We start from the raw sequence: 19,557 nt of genomic DNA, 5'->3' as shown, positions 1-19,557 counted from the left end.
CATGCTCAGCAGGGAGTCCACTTGAGATTCTTTCTCTTCTCTCTCTGCCCTTCCCCCCTCTAAAATATATAAATCTTTTATATAAAATATAAATCTTTTTTTTAAGATTTTATTTTATTATTTATTCATGAGAGACAGAGAGAAAGCGAGAGAGAGAGAGAGAGAGAGAGAGAGAGAGAGGCAGAGATACAGGCAGAGGGAGAAGCAGGCCCCATACAGGGAGCCTGACGTGGGACTCGATCCGCGGTCTCCAGGATCACGCCCTGGGCTGAAGGCGGCGCTAGACCGCTGAGCCACCCAGGGATCCCAATAAATCTTTTTTTAAAAATGTATAGAATATGGCTTTGAGCCAGGTGTGTCTGACACAAAGGCCAAAGTTCTTTCTCAGATTTATATGGCCTGACTACAAAGGAGATTGCTATAAAGAGGCAAGAGAACTGGGTGGAAGCATAAAAAGCAGAGTAAAGGCAAAAGGCAAGGAGTCAAGCACCACCTAAACACTGCCCCGGCTTTCCACCAAAGGTCATTCCTTTGAGTTCAGGAATTCAGTTTCAGCCAGGAACAAACTTTTTCTGGGTGGATGCTGGCTGCACTGAAAGGGAATGACTTCAGCAGTAAATCATTTATTGCATGCCTTTTATTTGCAAAATACAACCCATGACATAATTCCCTCAATCAAGAAGTTTACAATCTAGGGGGAACCAAATATTGAACCCATTATATAACAAGCAGTTTCCTCAAAACCCATGTGTAAGAAAAATGAGCTGGTCTCCTGGGGTATATAACCAACCAATCCAATCAAAGGGAAGCAGGGGATTTTTCACCTGGATTTGGATGGATTGGAAGTGAGTGTACTAGGATGGGGGGGAGGGCAATCTTCAGGAGGAAGCTGTGGAGACTGCAGGTTACTTTGGGAGTGACAGAAAGGGACGTTTTGTTTAGGGCGGTGCAGCTCTGACCTTGCCAGGCCCATGGAGGAGCAGGAATGGGAGGAACAGCTGCAGTCAGGAAGATTAAAGACGGTAAAATCGTCCTGATATAAATAATCGCATAATCAGAAGAATTAATACCAGGGCTAATTGTACAGTAGGGAGGAAATGGGCAAGGTTATCGACGGTGCGTACAACTGGAGGACGTCTGATTTGGCAAGAAGTGGGATCAATCCTGAGAATGGAGGGGAAGGTCGGAGAGGGGTGATGTTACACAACTTTGAGAAAGAGGTAAGTGGAAGGCACCGTAGTGTTTCCGCAGCAAGTTAAAACTTCTTTTAGGCCAGGAAGGCTGGGCGGTCACTAGCTTCCTAGGAGTTGAAAAAGTCTTCAAGTGTGGCTGGAAGGGCTGTGAGCGTCCTCCGCCGAGGATGCGCCCGTGGCCAGCAGCGGCCACCGCGGGGCGGCCTGGGTCCCCGGGAGGGGCGGCGCAGCCTCTCCCGCCGGCCCGGCGGGCCCAGGGCACCCGCGGCGCGGGCAGGTGGCGGCAGGGGAGCGCGGGCGGGGGCGCGCGCCGCGGGCCGCCGGGAACGGGGGGCGGGCCGAGCCAGCGGGCTCCGCGCGGCACTTGGCACGCACGCGCAGATGGGCCGCGAGGCCCGGAGGCACAGAGGAGGGGGAGCGGGAAAGGGGGTGTGGAACGTATTTCCGCTCTGGCGGACAAATAATATCGGCCAAAGGGGAGGCCAGGCCGTCCGGCCCTTTAACCGTGGGGGGGGGGCCGGGGAAGAAAGGGGGGTCGGGAAGGGGGGAATCCTGCTCCTTTAATTCCCTCCCCTCTTCCTCCTCCCCGAGTTCTCGCCGACGCCGAGGCGCGCGGGGCCTGGAACACACCGCGCGAGCCGCCCCCGCCCCTCCCTCCCTGCGCCCACGCGGAGTTGGCCCCGCGCGCGCGCCTCGTGCACCCCCGCGCCTGCGCGCTGCCCGGGCCCTGCCCGTGTTCGGGGGCGCCGCCAACCCCGGGGGGGGTGGGGGAGATAGGGGGGGAAAACAGCGCGCGGAACCGGGCCAGGTGAGAGGCGCGTGCACTCAGGGTCGTGGGCTGGGGGGGGCGTGCCACGGAGCTCTGAACGTGGGGGGGGGCGTGCACGGAGCGTGCAGGCGGCTGGGGGAGGACGTGAAAGGCGCGTGCAAACGTGCAAAGGGGGGGCGGAGGAATGAAGCAGCGGGGAAAGGGGGCGGGGTGAGAAGAGGCTGCACCCGGGCCACCCCGGAGCCCCCGAGCCCCAGGCCTCTGCCCCCGGTTTCTCCTACCTTCCCCGAGGGTGCGCGGGCTAGCCCGGTCCGGGCGGGCGGGCCGGGGGGGGGGGGGGGGGGGGGGGGGGGCGGTGTGGACGCCGCTGCCCCGCCCCCGGGAACCACGCCTCCGTCCTCGTCCTCGGAGGCCCGAGCGCTTCCCCAGGGACTGGGGAAACTGAGGAAGAGGCCTGAAGACTGGGAGATCTGAAGCTGGGAGGCTGGGCAAGAATGGGGGCGAGGGGCCCGGAGCCCTGGCCTAGGAGAGCCAGAGACCTTTGTCTCTGACCGGTTTCCTTCCCAACCAGGGTTGCCCACCCCTGCCACAATGGCCTCTGGGGTGGAAGTCCTGCGCTTCCAGCTGCCCGGCCACGAGGCCGCTACCCTGCGGAACATGAACCAGCTCCGCGCAGAGGAGCGGTTTTGCGACGTGACCATTGTGGCCGACAGCCTCAAGTTCCGTGGCCACAAGGTCATACTGGCCGCGTGTTCGCCTTTCCTGAGGGACCAGTTCCTGCTGAACCCCAGTTCCGAGCTGCAGGTCTCACTGATGCACAGTGCGCGCATCGTGGCGGACCTGCTCCTCTCCTGCTACACCGGTGCGCTGGAATTCGCTGTCAGGGACATCGTCAACTACCTGACGGCTGCCTCCTACCTGCAGATGGAGCACGTGGTGGAGAAATGCAGGAACGCCCTCAGCCAGTTCATTGAGCCCAAAATAGGCCTCAAAGAGGACGGGATCAGTGATGCCAGCCTTGTGAGCAGCGTCAGTGCCACCAAATCCCTCCTCCCTCCTGCCAGGACCCCAAAGCCAGCCCCCAAGCCTCCACCCCCACCCCCTCTGCCCCCTCCACTCCTGAGGCCTGTGAAACTGGAGTTCCCTCTGGATGAGGACCTGGAGCTGAAGGCCGAGGAAGAAGATGAGGATGAGGACGAGGACGTGTCTGACATCTGCATCGTCAAGGTGGAGTCGGCCCTGGAGGTGGCCCACCGGCTCAAACCTCCTGGAGGTCTGGGGGGAGGCCTGAGCATCGGAGGCTCCGTGGGCGGCCACCTGGGAGAGCTGACCCAGAGCAGCGTGCCCCCCAGCACTGTGGCCCCACAGCAGGGTGTAGTGAAAGCCTGCTACAGCCTCTCAGAGGACGCAGAGGGGGAGGGTTTGCTGTTGATCCCTGGAGGCCGGGCCAGCGTGGGAGCCACCTCAGGCCTGGTGGAGGCAGCAGCGGTGGCCATGGCTGCCCGGGGGGCGGGGGGCAGCCTGGGGGCAGGGGGCAGCCGGGGACCCCTGCCTGGGGGCTTTTCCAGTGGAAACCCCCTAAAAAACATAAAGTGCACCAAGTGCCCGGAAGTATTCCAGGGTGTGGAAAAGCTGGTCTTCCACATGCGGGCGCAGCACTTCATCTTCATGTGCCCGCGCTGCGGCAAGCAGTTCAACCACAGCAGCAACCTCAACCGCCACATGAACGTGCACCGCGGCGTCAAGTCGCACTCGTGTGGCATCTGCGGCAAGTGCTTCACGCAGAAGTCCACACTGCACGACCACCTCAACCTGCACTCCGGAGCCAGGCCCTACCGCTGCTCCTACTGCGACGTGCGCTTCGCTCACAAGCCTGCCATTAGGCGGCACCTCAAGGAGCAGCATGGCAAGACCACAGCGGAGAACGTGCTGGAGGCCAGCGTGGCGGAGATCAATGTCCTCATCCGCTAGAGCTAGCAGAGCAGGCTCCAAGGCCCAGCGGCGTGGGGTGGGGGGGTCCCTGGGCTGAGTGTGAAGGGAGCTCCCTGGCCCAGGAGAATAGAATAGGGGATGGGAGGGTTGGGAACAGGCAGGTACGCTGGGGAACCCTAGCAGACACATCCTGAGAGAGGGGCCGAAGATTCCTTGGACAGAAGACCCTGCCTTTTCAGAAAGAAAAAAAAAAAAAAAAAAACGAATGAGAGAGGGTTCTTTGAGAAGGCCAAGGCAATATGGGCTCCCAGAGAAAAATTTTCTTCTCTTAGAGGTGCATGGATATGTGGAGGGAGGGAAAGGGTCTTATAGAATGAGAAGGGGGGAAAAAAGAGGAAGATGATTTATTCCTGGTTAAAGCTGCCCAGGGAGAGGGTCTGATATTTCTTGAGATGGGGGGTGGGGGTGGGAATTGGGAGGGAATTTGGCAGGAGGCAGCTTACTTGCTCCTGCATAGAATAGATCCTTGGGAGAGGGAGTGGTAGGGGGAAAGGATTATTGAATCCCAGAAAAGAAGTGGGAGACAGTTCTTGCATGCTGGGGGAATGGGACTGTGGGTAAAGGCTCACCAAAGCAATAGGAAGGACCATGTCAGGTGCCAGGTAAGAGAACTTGGGGGTGAGCATCCTGGGTAGATATGGAAGAGTGGGGACAATAACGAGAAGGATGAATAGTGGCAGGGTGGGGGGTAGGGCACTTAGATGAAAGGATACAAGGAGGGCTGTTGGGGGGAGGGAGAGGAGTAGAGACTTATACAGTATTTTTTAAGAAAACAAAACGTATTTTTTAGGATTTTTTCTGGAGTTTGGGGTTTTAGTTTTTCTGCTTTTGTTTTCCACAAAATAAATTTAAAAAAAAAATCAAACTTTTTTTTTCTTTATACTCTGTTTGGCAACTGCGTGTGTATGACCGTCCCACCCTGGACAGCCTCTCCCTTTTATGCTGTTTGCTCACTACTCAGCGCAGCTCATGCAGAGGTCCTATGCCTGGAGGAGACTTGACAAGACCAAGGGACTGTGACAAGTGTGCTTCTCTGGCTGGGGACCCTCCCAGTTCGGCAACCTCAGCACCTGGCAGATATCTCACACTTCTGTTCCACGATTGGTAGTGGTGATAACTCACGACTTCCCCATCTATCACGAGAGTTTGGTATCAGTGCTAGGGATGAACTATAAAGGTGATCATTATACCCACCAAAATTTTAAGCAGGAGCCTATGTTTGGGCATTTATGTTCTGAGAAAAGGGTTCATGTCCTGGGAAAGCCAGAAAAAAAAAAAAAAAAAAAAGTTTGGATTAGGGCATGGGGAAGACTACAAGTCCCACAAAGCTCTGAATAGTTCTTAACCAAAGAGAACTACAGTTCCCAGAAGGCCTTGAATTGGCCTCAGGTGCCCTGGAGCCAAACCACGGACCTCTACCAAATACTGCGCGTGAGATCTTACAGGGTTTTTTCCAAACTTTGACCAGAATATAATACCCAAAGGGATGGTACCCTAAATAATGCTATCAAGGTTTTTATCTCGGTGTAATATCATTCATACTTCCTCTGTCAACTGGGCTTATGACCCACGGAATGCCTAGGCTTGCGACCAAAAAAAGGCTCCTTAGTATAGTGTACTCAGCAGGCGGTGATGACTGTGGAGCCTCTGGGGGTTACTCAGGTCCCCGGTGCACTTGGTGCCTTAGCATACCCGGCTCAAACAGAAGGGACCCTGAGCCCCGGGTTCAGGAGAGGACGCTGCTCCTGCCGGTACGAAGCAGTCGAGAGCACCGGTGTCCTCCATGCGTTCCCGCTGCCCCCTTCCTGCTCGGGGGAGAAGCGAGGCCGACACTTGCTACCCGGAGACCCAGAAACTAGAGCGCACCGAGGCGGGAGAAGCAGACGCGGGCCTCCTCGGGAAGATAGCCGCCGCGAGCCGGGACGCTCAGACGCCGCTCTCGTTACCTACGGACAGGCGGGGCACGGAGGGGCCACCCCGGCCAGGCGTGCCTCGCCTTCGGCTCCCCGCGCAGCCGACGCCCGCAGCGGCGGGAACGCGCCCCCGAAGCCCCCAGCTTAGGGCAGCCGCTGCCACCGCCGAGGCCGCTCCCGGCGTGGGGGGAGATGGCCAGAAAGCGCGCCGTGGCTCCTTTAAGGCCCCTCCTCGCCCCCCCTCCCCGCCCACGTGACCCGGGGCGGCCGCGCGCCGGCTCGGCCCCCCGCGCAAGCGGCGATGGCGGCGGCGGCGGGAGCTGCAGCGGCGGCGGCCGCCGAGGTGCGGAAGGGGAGGGGGAGAGGCGGGTGCATGCCCGCGCGCGCGCCCGGGGGAAGCGCGCGCCCGTGCAATGCTCCGGGGGTGCAACGGGGCCGGGGGGCCCGGACGAGACCTACAGCAATCCGGAGGGCCAGCACCGGGGGCGGATGAGGGGACCAGGGGGTGGGAGGTGGGGGGAGTGGGCACGGAGGCGCGCGTGCAGCCGCCGGCTGCCCCCGAGTGGGCAGCGGGAGCCGGGGCCCCAGGAGCGCGCGCGAGGGGCACGAGGGGCCGTCCGCCGGGCTGGGGAGCGGCGGGCGCTGGAGGGGTTGGTGCCCGGGGTCCCCGCGGCCTGGGGGACAAAGGGGGAGCGGCGCGTGCAGCCGGGAGGAGGGGGCGGGGCCGGGGCGCAGAGGCCCCGCCCCCTCCCCCTCCTCTTTTCCAGGCCCCAGAGATGCGGGGTCTGCCGAGAGGGAGGGGGCTGATGCGGGCCCGGGGGAGGGGTCGTGCGGCCCCCCAGGGCAGCCGAGGCCGCGGACGGGGGGGCCCCCATCGAGGAAGAGGTAGGCCCCGGAGCCTACTCTCTCTTCCCAGAGCCCAGGCGTCCTGGGCTCCCCAACTTCCTAGCGGGCTGACCAGCCCTCCTATACCTTGTGTCCCCTGCCAGGGGGAGGCCCCTGCTGAGATGGGGGCGCTGGTGCTGGAGAAGGAGCCCAGAGGAGCCTCTGAGAGAGGTGAGTGCGGCTGAACAGGCCCAGCTGGACCTTCACCTCCCCCAACACAGGATTCCCCGAGACCTTAGCCCTGAACTTTTTCTTTCCCCTTACAGTTCACGGCTCTTTGGGGGACACCCCTCGTGGTGAGGAGACCCTGCCCAAGTCCAGCCCTGACTCCCTGGAGCCTGCTGGCCCCTCATCCCCAGCCTCTGTCACAGTCACCGTGGGTGATGAGGGGGCTGACACCCCCCTAGGAGCCACACCGCTCATTGGGGATGAACCTGAGAATCTGGAGGGAGATGGGGACCTCCACGGGAGCCGAATCCTGCTGGGTGAGAGGCTGGGGAGTCAGGGGCCTGGGGGGCAGAGGGGGGGTATCCTCTGATTACCTCTCGTCTTACCTTGTTTCTGTCTGCCTATTTGTCTTCCAGGCCATGCCACAAAGTCATTCCCCTCTTCCCCCAGCAAGGGGGGTGCCTGTCCCAGCCGCGCCAAGATGTCAATGACAGGCGCAGCAAAATCACCCCCCTCAGTCCAGAGTTTGGCTATGCGGCTGCTGAGTATGCCGGGAGCCCAGGGGGCAGCAGCGGGGCCTGAACCCCCTGCAGCCACACCCAGCCCAGAGGGGCAGCCCAAGGTCCACCGAGCCAGAAAAACCATGTCCAAACCAGGAAATGGGCAGGTGAGAATGAGGGGGAGGGGTGGAGGTGGGGAGACCCAGGTAACCCACTGTGTACCCCTTGTGGACTTTTTTTTTTTTTTTTTTTTTTTTTTTTTACAGTTTAGCTTCAGACTTTTTCTCATCCCTTCAGGGCTCGCCATACTTACCTAGGGGCTACTGTGTGTCAGATTCTGGGCTGGGCTTGATCTGAACAGACAGACAAGTTTATATTCTTGGGGAGAGGGGAGTTGTAAAAAAGGTTAGAGGGGCACTTGGGTGGTTCAGTGGTTTAAGCATCTGGCTCGGGTCATGATCCTGGATCTAGTCCCACATCAGGGAGCCTGCTTCTCTGCCTCTGTTGCTGCCTCTTTTTGTCTCTCAGGAATAAATAAGTAAAATCTTTAAAAATAAAAAAAGGTTAGAGGATTACTGTTGTAGTTAATTGTCCCAATTATTCTTATGATAATGACTAAGGAACTTCTAACTTGCTTTCTACCTCAAAGCAAGCCCCAAGGGAGCTTTTTCCCTCCCTTTGAAACTCCCCCTGCTTCCTTTTTCAAAGGGCTTCTAAGGATTTTACTGTGACTCCCTACAGGGAAGGAGGGTGAGGGAAAGGACAAAAAGCCCCAGAATTTCAGAAGCTTTGTGACAGTGTTTTTGGGGGTTTGGGTATGGTTTAGGTAGCTTTGGGCAAGGCACAAACCTATTTTCTCATCTGTAAAATGGGTAAAGAGGGCCCGCTCCTTCGGGTGAGTGAAAAGGTGAGTGTTAGGTGTGGAATGTGCCTCATACCCTTCTTCTCGAGAGACAGCACTTCTTGTGATTGCCACATTCTGGCTTACTGGAGCTTCAGGTGACATTTTTGAGGGTGTGGCTCACCCTTGACTGAATGCAAATGCTCCCTGACCCTAAAGTGTGCTCCCTCTCTGCCACTAGCCTCCTGTCCCAGAGAAGCGGCCCCCTGAAGTGCAGCATTTCCGCATGAGTGATGACTTGCACTCGCTGGGGAAGATGACCTCAGGTCAGCGCCACCCCCACACCCCACCCACCTGCCACCTGATAAATCTTGTCCGGAGGGTCGAAGAACCAGCCTTATTCCTTTCTCTCTCTCCTTCCAGATGTGGCCAAAAGGAGGAAGCTGAACTCTGGAGGTGGCCTGGTGAGCCTAGAGAGGCTGAAGACAAGGCCTCTCCACCTGGGGGGGGCTGCATCCTGCCCTCAAGGGAAATGGTTGGGAAGGGAAGTACCAGCAGCTTCCATTTTTCTGATCTTTTCCTAGTCGGAGGAGTTGGGTTCTGCACGGGGTTCAGGAGAAGTGACCATGGAGAAAGGGGACCCAGGGTCCCTGGAGGAGTGGGAGACAGTGGTGGGGGATGACTTCAGCCTCTACTACGACTCCTACTCTGTGGATGAGCGTGTGGACTCTGACAGCAAGGTGAGAAGGAGCCAGCCTACCTCTCTGCCAAGGCTCACTCTCCAGTCTTTCCCACCCACCCACCCCCTTTGTCTCTCTTTCCTTTTTACCTTGTGACACCCCCTAATTCACCTTCCCATCCTCTCTGTAACTTCCTCCCTTTGTGTGTTCCACCCCAGCCCGGCCCCTCGCCCCTCTCCATTGTGGTAACCACCATCCTGGACTTTGGGTTTAGCATCCCATTTTGGTTTTGGGTTTTTTTTTTGTTTTTAAGATTTAATTTATTTATTCGTGAGAGAGACACACAGAGAGGCAGAGACACAGGTAGAGGGAGAAGCAGGCTCCACGCAGGAGCCCAATGTGGACTCGATCCCAGATCTCCAGGATCATGCCCTGGGCCAAAGGTGGCGCTAAATCGCTGAGCTACCCCGGCTGCCCCCATTTTGTTGTTTATCTGTGGTTTGTCTGTTTATTCTTTTGTTCTTAGTTTGATTTTATCTCATATGTTTGTATTTACCTATGTGACATAATGCGGTCTTCCTGACGTGCACTTTGTTTAACGTGTCAGGGAAAATTTCAGATATGCACAAAAGAGTAAATGGTGAGCCCTCATGGAGCCTCACCCTGCTCCCACAATTTTCAGGACACAGTGGCTCTTGATTCAGCTCTTCCTCCACCAACCGGCCCACCTCCCTGACTGTTTTAAAGTAGCCATCACATCATTTTATCTGGAGATGTTTCCATTTGTATCTTTAAATGTGAGACCTCTTCCTATGCTTTGATATCACTGCTTCACTGTTCGCAATCTGAAAAATGTGACTCCCGGTGACTACCAGTGACTCCCTAACACCATCACCTTGCTACTAGGGTTCATAATATGCCTTGGTGGTTTCGTAAACAGGTTTTTGTTTGTCAGATTTTCTTTTCTAAGATTTTATTTATATATTTATGAGAGACACAGAGAGAGAGGCAGAGACACAGGCGGAGGGAGAAGCAGGCTCCATGCAGGGAGCCCCATGCGGGACTCCATCCCCAGATCCAGGATCATGCCCTGAGCCGAAGGCAGCCGCTCAACCGCTAAACCACCCAGGTGCCACTGTTTGTCAGATGGGCTCCATATATTCGTTTGATTGACATTTGCCTTAGGTCTCTCTGGATATGGATGCCCTTGGTTTTGAAAAAGTTTTTTTTGCCATTTATCTGTTGAAGAAACCAGGTCACTTGTGATACAGAATTCCTCATGTTTAGGAATTCACTGATTGGGTGAGGACTAAATGTCCTCTCTGCCCGATATTTCATGTAAACTAGATCTAGAAGCATGATCGGCTTCGGGTGATTTGGGGTTTTTATTTTTTTTAATGGTGAGAGGATTTGATAGCTGGTGTGCATACTTCCTGTTGTGTCATATCGGGAGGCACAGGACATCTTGTCTTTTTATTAGTCATGTTTGAGATTGGTCAGTGAATTTATGGGATGTCGGGACGCCTGGGTGGCTCAGCGGTTGAGCGTCTGCCTTTGGCTCAGGGTGTGATCCTGGAGTCCCAGGATCGAGTCCCACATCGGGCTCCCTGCATGGAGCCTGCTTCTCTTTCTGCCTATGTCTCTGCCTCTCTCTCTGTGTCTCTCATGAATAAATAAATAAAATATTAAAAAAGAATTTATGGGATGTCAACCTCATCCTCGTTATAAAGTTTATCATTAGGTTTCCATCTAGTGTTTGGAGTGGCCATGGGTAGTTTTGCTTACATGTGAACTTCAAGACTTAAACTATGTGCTTGTTTTCTGAACTTTTTTTTTTTTTTTGCTTAATATGTTCCCAAGATTCACACACATTGTTGTGAGTTCTTCACAGCTGTCTAACATTCAGCTCACTTCCTTTTCCCATCCATGCTCACCTCCAGGGAGCCATCCTGGGACAGTAGTAGTAGCTCTTTCTCCAGCTTCACTGCCTTAGTCTTTGGGGTTGGATAAGTCCCTCCCTGTCTCTTTCTCAAGTTACCTGCAAGAGAGGGCTATGGGCTGGAGGTTGCTGTCTCCCCAGCCCTGCCTTGCCTCTCTCCCAGTCTGAGGTTGAAGCTTTGGCTGAACAACTGAGTGAGGAAGAAGAGGAAGAGGAGGAGGAGGAAGAAGAAGAGGAGGAGGAAGAGGAAGAGGAAGAAGAAGAAGAAGAAGACGAGGAATCAGGCAATCAGTCTGACCGGGTAAGGGCTCGCAGCGGGCATCCTGTGGAGCAGGGGGGACGCTGGGATTGGGGCCAGAGGTCTGAGTCCTCAGAGGGGAGGAGAGGTCGTGGGCTGGGGCCCAGGCTCTCTAACTCTTCCTCCATCCCAGAGTGGCTCCAGTGGCCGGCGCAAAGCCAAGAAGAAGTGGCGGAAGGACAGCCCATGGGTAAAGCCGTCTAGGAAACGGCGGAAGCGCGAGCCTCCCCGGGCCAAGGAGCCACGAGGTGAGGAGGCTCCTCAGCTTCTGGGTCTGCTCCTCCAGCCCCTCTCCCAGCCCCCAGAGAGCGTGCACAAACACACGCTCACGCATGTACTCACGCATGTACCCACGTGTCCAGGCACCTATGAGCTCGTGCTCTCACTCTCTCTGTCTCTATGTCAGGAGTGAATGGTGTGGGCTCCTCAGGCCCTAGTGAGTACATGGAGGTCCCTCTGGGGTCCCTGGAGCTGCCCAGCGAGGGGACCCTCTCCCCCAACCACGCTGGTAATTGCCAATTGCTGGGATGGCGAGCCACTAGGGGGCAGCCTCTGGGCTGGGGGGTACCGGGAGGAGGAGGAGGATCCCACTGGAGCCCAGGTGTCTGTCCTTCCATGGCCAGGCTTTAGGGGTTCTAGAGCATGAGGGAAAAGCAGGGCGGGGGTGAGAGGCCCCACCAGGGGTCCCCATGGGTGATGGGGATGGCCTCGCTCAGCGCCCTTTTCCCTCCGTCCAAGGGATATCCAATGACACGTCTTCACTAGAGACGGAACGGGGGTTTGAGGAGTTGCCCCTCTGCAGCTGCCGCATGGAGGCTCCCAAGATTGACCGCATCAGCGAGAGAGCTGGGCACAAGTGCATGGCCACAGAGAGTGTGGATGGAGAGGTGGGCCTGTGAGCTGATAGGAGAGGTGCCGGCAGTGGGGGGGACCCAGCCCCAGGCCCCAGCCTCACCCTCTTCCTGCCCGTTCACACTGCCACAGCTGTCGGGCTGCAATGCTGCCATCCTCAAACGGGAGACGATGAGGCCATCAAGCCGCGTGGCACTGATGGTGCTCTGTGAGACCCACCGTGCCCGCATGGTCAAACACCACTGCTGCCCCGGCTGTGGCTACTTCTGTACAGCGGTGAGTAACCAGTGGGGCAGACAGGCTGCGTGCCCCATGGGGGAGGGGTCTCCCGGAGCCTGAATGCCTTGTCTTCCAGGGCACGTTCCTGGAGTGCCACCCTGACTTCCGTGTGGCCCACCGCTTCCACAAGGCCTGTGTGTCCCAGCTGAATGGCATGGTCTTCTGTCCCCACTGTGGGGAGGATGCATCTGAGGCCCAGGAGGTGACCATCCCCCGGGGGGATGGGGTGACCCCACCAGCTGGCACTGCAGCCCCTGCCCCCCCACCCCTGGCTCAGGATGCCCCTGGGAGAGCAGACACTTCCCAGCCCAGGTACTGGCCTTCCCATTCCCAACTATCTGTTCCCTGCCCAACACCACTGCTGGTACACATCAGCACCTTCTCCCACAGTGCCCGGATGCGAGGGCATGGGGAGCCCCGGCGCCCACCCTGCGACCCTCTGGCCGACACCATCGACAGCTCAGGGCCCTCCCTGACCCTTCCCAATGGGGGCTGCCTCTCAGCCGTGGGGCTGCCACCGGGTCCAGGCCGCGAGGCCCTGGAGAAGGCCCTGGTCATCCAGGAGTCAGAGAGGTGAATGAGGGGTGGCTCTCAGGCATGGCGATGAGGGCTGGGGCTGAAAGGTGGGTTCCCTTTCTGAGACACCTACCCCTCTCCCTCACCATGGCAGGCGGAAGAAACTCCGTTTCCACCCCCGACAGCTGTACCTGTCAGTGAAACAGGGGGAGCTACAGAAGGTGATCCTGATGCTGTGTGAGTATTCCACTCATTCATTCATTCATTCTGCAGACCTTGATGGAACACCAGACCATACATGCCAGACCCCGGGCCCAGGGCTGGGGGTACAACAGTGAAGGTCATCATCCTTGCCCCGAAACACGGAGCGTGGAGGGGGAGACATACTCACAGATAACCCAGGATGATGGGGACAGTGGTGACGACAAACACGTAGGTGCTGTGTTTATACACATCCACTCACACCAGCCCTGCCAGTGGAAGCCCAGAGAGGTTAACTGCGTTGCCCAGAGGGCCCCCCACCCCACATAGCCTTCCTAGAGGAGGTCCTACCTGCCCCTTAGTCACTTACCACTTGTCCCTCCTTCTTCCGGTATGGCGGGCTCTCCCCACAGTGGACAACCTGGACCCCAACTTCCAGAGCGATCAGCAGAGCAAGCGCACGCCCCTGCACGCGGCCGCCCAGAAGGGCTCTGTTGAGATCTGTCACGTGCTACTGCAGGTCAGCTCGGACCAGGCCCTCTGTCTCGTGGACCAGGCCCTTGCGCCCCCTCTCTTGCCCAGCCCTTCTGTGATGCCAGCCCACATGCCCCCTCCTTACAGGCTGGAGCCAACATCAATGCAGTAGACAAGCAGCAGCGGACCCCGCTAATGGAGGCTGTAGTGAACAACCACTTGGAGGTAGCTCGCTACATGGTGCAGCGTGGCGGCTGTGTCTACAGCAAGGTGTGGTGACCGGGCCAGCTGGGACCTCGGGTCAGAAACAGGGTTTGAGGTGCCAGCAAGGGACTCATCTGCCCACATCTCCCTCAGGAGGAAGATGGCTCCACCTGCCTCCACCATGCAGCCAAAATCGGGAACTTGGAGATGGTCAGCCTGCTGCTCAGCACAGGACAGGTGGACGTCAACGCCCAGGTGAGTGGCCTGGCTGGCTGCCCAGCCAATTTCCTCCGGGCCCCTGGCTCAGCCCTGGCCTTTGTGCCTCCTGTCAGCCCCTGCTGATCTCCAACACTTCCATCACTCTGTTCCAGTCTGTCCCTATTTCTTGCCTTTTCTTCATTTGTATTTTTTTTTCCACTTTTTTCTTGTTTGCTTCTTTCTATGTTTTTGGAATGATCAGTTGCTGCCTTAATCTCTAGGAATGTGTGGCGATGCTTCTTATTACCTCTTAGTGTGTCATATGTTGGGTCTGTTTTAGCCCATTACTGTCATTTTTCAGTCTTTGAACTGTCCTGTGGTTTGTCCAGGAGGAACCCCATGAGCCTGGCTCCTGTGGCTTTTGGTCCCACCCAGCAACTTCTAAGAGCATCCTTACCTCTTAGTACATTTCCTGCCCCAGACTTGATCTACCATTTCTCTAAGGGACTCTGGTTCCTTTAAACAGGAAATGTTTTTTAGAGACGTGGTCTGTGTCCTCAGCAGTGGTTATTGCTATTGGGTTACCATATCCTAGGACTTTCGAGTGGAAAGACCTAAAAAATATGTGCTTTTTGGAAAGAGAAAAATTACTCCACAACTTTGAGCAGTAGACGCTATTAGTCACATGGGGTAGATCAAGAAGCTGAGACCTAGAGACGTTCAGAGACTTAGCCAGGGTCCTGTAACACATGAGGGGTGGAGCAGAGACCCCTGTTCCGAGTCCAGCTCTAGGGCCTGTGCTCTAGACCACGCACTGCTTGGGTAAGCTAGGCCAGCTGCTGGGTGGCCCCGGGCAGGGGACGGCAGCCCCTCACCCTCCTCCCTCTCTCCCGACCCACAGGACAGTGGGGGCTGGACGCCCATTATCTGGGCCGCAGAGCACAAGCACATCGAAGTGATCCGCATGCTGCTGACACGGGGTGCTGACGTCACGCTCACGGACAATGTGAGAGTCTGGTGGGGGTAGGGGAGATGGGGTCTGAGCAGAGAGGAGACTGGGTTCAGGCGCCCACGGCTTAGACCCACCCTCACCCCTCCCACCCACACAGGAGGAAAACATCTGCCTGCACTGGGCTTCCTTCACTGGGAGCGCGGCCATCGCTGAGGTCCTCCTCAACGCCCGCTGCGACCTCCACGCCGTCAACTACCATGGGGACACGCCCCTGCACATCGCAGCACGGGAGAGCTACCACGACTGTGTGCTGTGAGCCCCTGCCTGCCCCGCACCCTGACACCCTGCCGCCGGCTCGGCTCGTGGCCCCAGGCCCCACGGGCTTCCCGTCCCCTCCCAGGTTGTTCCTGTCACGTGGGGCGAACCCGGAGCTGCGGAACAAGGAGGGGGACACAGCGTGGGACCTGACCCCCGAGCGCTCCGATGTGTGGTTTGCGCTGCAGCTCAATCGCAAGCTTCGGCTTGGAGTGGGGAACCGGGCCATCCGCACCGAGAAGATTATCTGTCGGTGAGCCCTCTGTCCCCTCCCCAGGCTCCCCTGAATCCCCAGAGCCAACCCCTAACTAGGATGTCAGATACAGTAAATTAAAAGAGCGTTAAAGGAGGATTTCAGATGACCAGTGCATGTTTTTTTAGTGTTAAGAGCATCCCACATGGCACTGGGGACTTATCTATGGTAAAAAAAAAAAAAAAAAAAAAACTATTTATCTGAAATCCAGTTTTCGTGGGCTGTCCTCTAGTTTATTTGACCACCTTACTCCCCCCACCCCGGTGAGCCCCCAGAACCACCCCCTTCCTCCCACGGCCCCAGGGACCTCTCAGGCCTCTCCTTGCACCTTGTGGACCCCCTCACCCCAGCCCCCATTCCCCTTGTGTCAGGGATGTGGCTCGGGGCTATGAGAACGTGCCCATCCCCTGTGTCAACGGTGTGGACGGGGAACCCTGCCCTGAGGACTACAAGTACATCTCAGAGAACTGCGAGACATCCACCATGAACATCGACCGTAACATCACCCACTTGCAAGTGAGCTGCCAAGCACAGCTGGGCAAGTTGTGGGCCAACGAGCCACCTGGCCAGGGGAGTGGGGCTGGAAGGGACCTTGGGGGTGGGCCTGCATCCACTTGGGAGAGGGGTCCTTTCTTTAGGACACATGAAGGTCTACGGGCTCATGTTGGCCCTGGGTACCCCTGTAATTAGCATTTTGAATCCCCCTCATCCTGGGACCATCAGCCCCCACTGTTCTAAAGCAGTGATCTTAGAGAAAGGACAGTGGTTAGGGGTCAGGGAGCACTGTGGGGATAGGGCTGCTTCTGAGGATCGGGCTAACCCCCTGCCTCCTGCGCCAGCACTGCACCTGTGTGGACGACTGCTCCAGCTCCAACTGCCTCTGTGGCCAGCTGAGCATCCGCTGCTGGTATGACAAGGTGCGTGTGCTTGCCCCATCCAAGCCGCCTGTCCCTCTCTTCCTCCCTCATGAAAAGAGGGCAGGGCAAAGCAGGGGTTGTGGGGAGGGTGCTAGGGGGAGATGGGCCTGTGCCAGCTGCATGCAAATTAAGGGCTTGATGGGGTTCCTGTTGTCTGAGCTCCACATGTGTGGCCTCCCCAGCCTGTCCTCCCTCTCTGGTGGGTTGGGATCCGTGGTGGATTTTTCTGGGGGTTCCTTGGCAGTCGAGGTGGGCACCAGATAGAAACCACTTACTCTCCCCACCCTCAACCCCAGGACGGGCGGCTGCTCCAGGAATTTAACAAGATTGAGCCCCCACTGATTTTCGAGTGTAATCAGGCTTGCTCCTGCTGGAGAAACTGCAAGAACCGGGTGGTGCAGAGCGGCATCAAGTGAGGACCCCTCCTGCAGCCTGCCCTCACCCCCCCACCCCTGTGCCCCTCAAATGGGGGCTTTCCAGGTCCCTCCACCTAACACCACCCTCCCTCCCCACCCCCAGAGTGCGACTGCAGCTCTACCGAACAGCCAAGATGGGCTGGGGGGTCCGCGCCCTGCAGACCATCCCCCAGGGGACCTTCATCTGCGAGTGAGTAGGGGTCAGGGGGTCGGTGCCTAGCCACAGCTGACTCCCAGGTCTCCCTTGGCTCTCCTCCCTGGTGGGCCTGCCCCTTCACTGCACCTGCCCCCAGCCCACACAGACCGCAGAGCCTGATAGCCTCCTGCCACCACTGCAACATCTCCCCTCCCCTGCCCTGCCTTTCCAAGCCTGGAGACCTACAGACCCAGGTTTGAGCTGTGCTCTGCCACTGGGAATCCTTGGCCAAGTTCTTAGCCTGCTTGAGCTTCATTTTTTTTTTTTTTTTTTTTGTCTCCAAAATGGAGGTAATGATGCGGCCTTTCTGTCCATCTCTGTACGGGCCTTGCTTCTGTCCAGCAATTCTTTCTTTTCCCAGCATCTGTCACCCCGTCCGTCACCTGGCTCCTCCTCCACGGCTCAGTCTTCATCTAGGCCCCCCTTCAGCCCCATTTGCCTATTTAAGGGGCCTCCATCTCTTTATTGGACCATCTCTCAACTTTGTTCAAATGGCCCCTTCCTCCTGGGCCTCAGGCTCCCCACCACCCACTCACTGCTCATCCTTGCCAGAATCTGCCTCTGCCCTCACCCTCCTGCCAGTGCTGCCTCCCAACTACCCGTGCCTTGCCCTGCATCTTGGTCCTCGCTTTGGCTCCCACGACGCTGTCCTCACGTCAGTCCCATGCATCCCTCTTCTTCACCGGCTTCTTTTCCTCTGCTTTCTAAGTGTGGGTGTCCCTGTCCCCAGCTCCTTCCTGGCATTTCTCATGGCCCCCATGGCTCCATCCCTTCCCGCAGCCCTGACACCTCTCCTGTCCTGTCGCCTGGCATCGCTACCACCTGCTGGGTGGTTCCTAGTCCACAGACCTGCCAGGGATTAAACTCACATGGATTTCCCCACCCACACCACATGCCCACAGATACTGAGCCACAGGGGCTCACTGATCTTCCTCTGGCGCAGCTCTGGCCCTTCCCTTTACCTTTCCCTGGCTGCTTCTCCAGCTCATCCCTGGCCTACTGGCCCCCAGCTTCCCCCACATTCGCTGGTCCTGCCTGTTGGTGCAGCTGTCCGTGGAGACCATAGCTGACAGGAGTACACTCTGCGTTGTCCCCTCCCGTGCTGTGTCCCTGTTCCTCCTGCTTCTCACTCTCGGGGCGGGGGGGGGGGGGGCGTCCTCCTCCCCCATCCCATGACATCTGGAGTCGGCTGTCCTCCATGCCCACCAACACCCGCCCATACAGATCTGTGGGGTTCATGGGCACAGACCAGGGCAGCTGACATGTGGTGGAAGAGGGTCCCATGGGGTCATGAGGAGAGACAGGGCCTGGAGCCAGCTCTGGATAATCCCTGCTCACCTTCGGAACCGCCACTTCCTGCCCAATAGGTATGTCGGGGAGCTAATCTCTGATGCTGAGGCTGATGTGAGAGAGGATGATTCTTACCTCTTCGACTTAGACAACAAGGTGGGCAAGAAATTCCTCTGTCCTTCACACCCAGTGGGCAGACAGAAGCCTGGGGAGGAGGGCCTGGGTGGTCTGTGGGTGGGGCAGCTGGCCAGGCAGGCAGGGCAGTGGCGAGTATGAAGAGTGCCGCCCTCCCCTCAGGATGGAGAGGTGTACTGCATCGATGCCCGTTACTATGGCAACATCAGCCGCTTCATCAACCACCTGTGTGACCCCAACATCATCCCCGTCCGGGTCTTCATGCTTCACCAAGACTTGCGCTTTCCACGCATTGCCTTCTTCAGCTCCCGAGACATCCGGACTGGGGAGGAGCTGGGGTGAGGTGTCCATGCTGTGTGTGGGGGTGTGGTGAGAGAGGCAGGCCACTTGGGGCCCGAAGCCCAAGGCTGGAGAGGGTCTGGCTTCTAGGCGTGAATAAGGGCAGAGCCTCCCAGACAGTGCAAACGGAATCCTGAGCCAGAGCTAAGCTCCTGCACGTGTAACAAGGCCACCGGCAGGGCCAGTACTGCAGGTCCTAGAGCCTGTCGGGAGGAGATGGGGTGGGTGCTCTGGACGGGCCTGTGCTGCCGGCCCTGCACCCCACAGCGTCCCATGCCCCTCCAACAGCTTCGACTACGGTGACCGCTTCTGGGACATCAAGAGCAAGTATTTCACATGTCAGTGCGGCTCAGAGAAGTGCAAGCACTCGGCCGAGGCCATCGCCCTGGAACAGAGCCGCCTGGCCCGCCTGGATCCCCACCCCGACCTGCTGCCAGAGCTCAGTGCGCTGCCCCCCGTCAACCCCTGACAATGGACCACACACACACACGCACACACACACGCCCCAGCCCTAGACGACCACCTGCACAGCAGCTCTCCTGCCACATGCTGCTCCAGAGCCCACATTGCAGGGTGCTGCCATCAGCTCACCCCTCCCCCTTCACACATTCCTCTGCCAAGACCCAGCCAGGCCCTGGAGGTCTGACAGCCCCTCTCTCCCAGAGCTGGCTCCTCCCTGGTAGGGTGACTTCAGGGCTGGCCACTCCCTGTTCCCCCTCCTCAGCTGACGTTTGATGAATTGAAATTGGGCCTCTATGCCAGCTGGTTTCCTTTATTCTCAATAAATACTGGGTTTGGTAATAAACTGTCTTGATGATTGTTGGGAGGGCAATAGGGGCTGG

At 57.7% G+C, this 19,557-nt stretch overlaps 3 protein-coding genes across 8 annotated transcripts in view; 2 read left to right on the top strand and 1 right to left on the bottom strand.

Moving 5' to 3' along the window:
• C2 (complement C2) overlaps nt 1–2,290 on the bottom strand; it is a 41,291-nt gene extending 39,001 nt beyond the window's left edge. For both annotated transcript variants that reach the window (XM_038553583.1, XM_038553584.1), the window contains exon 1: nt 2,244–2,290. The gene's annotated coding sequence lies outside the window, so the exon portion shown is untranslated. The remainder of the gene's footprint in view (nt 1–2,243) is intronic.
• On the top strand, nt 802–4,225 carry ZBTB12 (zinc finger and BTB domain containing 12). 2 transcript variants are annotated; one of them, XM_038553586.1, is made up of 2 exons: nt 802–1,220; nt 2,534–4,225. In XM_038553586.1, the coding sequence occupies exon 2, from the start codon at nt 2,554–2,556 to the stop codon at nt 3,931–3,933; it is 1,380 nt and encodes a 459-aa protein (XP_038409514.1). In that variant the 5' UTR covers nt 802–1,220; nt 2,534–2,553; the 3' UTR covers nt 3,934–4,225. The 2 variants fall into 2 exon arrangements, with proteins under 2 accessions (XP_038409514.1, XP_038409513.1); XM_038553585.1 differs by lacking the exon at nt 802–1,220 and adding an exon at nt 1,850–2,001.
• A 1,927-nt stretch (nt 4,226–6,152) lies between these two features.
• Nucleotides 6,153–19,520, top strand: EHMT2 (euchromatic histone lysine methyltransferase 2). Of its 4 annotated transcripts, XM_038553580.1 has the most exons (28): nt 6,153–6,210; nt 6,857–6,923; nt 7,019–7,237; nt 7,337–7,587; nt 8,503–8,587; nt 8,685–8,725; nt 8,846–9,001; nt 11,044–11,181; nt 11,312–11,426; nt 11,585–11,686; nt 11,917–12,065; nt 12,163–12,306; nt 12,386–12,621; nt 12,700–12,882; nt 12,980–13,062; nt 13,440–13,546; nt 13,648–13,770; nt 13,858–13,959; nt 14,804–14,908; nt 15,012–15,166; nt 15,255–15,422; nt 15,794–15,938; nt 16,262–16,339; nt 16,636–16,751; nt 16,859–16,945; nt 18,319–18,397; nt 18,539–18,714; nt 19,004–19,520. In XM_038553580.1, the coding sequence occupies exons 1-28, from the start codon at nt 6,169–6,171 to the stop codon at nt 19,182–19,184; spliced, it is 3,633 nt and encodes a 1,210-aa protein (XP_038409508.1). In that variant the 5' UTR covers nt 6,153–6,168; the 3' UTR covers nt 19,185–19,520. The 4 variants fall into 4 exon arrangements, with proteins under 4 accessions (XP_038409508.1, XP_038409509.1, XP_038409506.1 ...); XM_038553581.1 differs by lacking the exon at nt 11,585–11,686; XM_038553578.1 differs by lacking the exon at nt 6,153–6,210 and having other exon boundaries at nt 6,629–6,923.
• The last annotated feature ends 37 nt before the right edge of the window (nt 19,521–19,557 follow it).

Source organism: Canis lupus, chromosome 12 (assembly GCF_011100685.1).
Source record: "Canis lupus familiaris isolate Mischka breed German Shepherd chromosome 12, alternate assembly UU_Cfam_GSD_1.0, whole genome shotgun sequence".
Lineage (NCBI taxonomy): Eukaryota > Metazoa > Chordata > Mammalia > Carnivora > Canidae > Canis > Canis lupus.
Note: the sequence above shows the minus strand (reverse complement) of the source record. Positions and strands in the feature narration are given on the sequence as shown.

What these genes read in the sequence shown, in the direction of transcription:
- ZBTB12 (XM_038553586.1), top strand. Translation starts at nt 2,554, where the DNA reads ATGGCCTCTGGGGTGGAAGTCCTGCGCTTCCAGCTGCCCGGCCACGAG.
- EHMT2 (XM_038553578.1), top strand. Translation starts at nt 6,644, where the DNA reads ATGCGGGGTCTGCCGAGAGGGAGGGGGCTGATGCGGGCCCGGGGGAGG. An exon ending in TGAACTCTGGAGGTGGCCTG is followed by an intron (nt 8,726 to 8,845) that starts GTGAGCCTAGAG and finishes ATCTTTTCCTAG; the next exon opens with TCGGAGGAGTTGGGTTCTGC. An exon ending in CCGGGCCAAGGAGCCACGAG is followed by an intron (nt 11,427 to 11,584) that starts GTGAGGAGGCTC and finishes TCTCTATGTCAG; the next exon opens with GAGTGAATGGTGTGGGCTCC.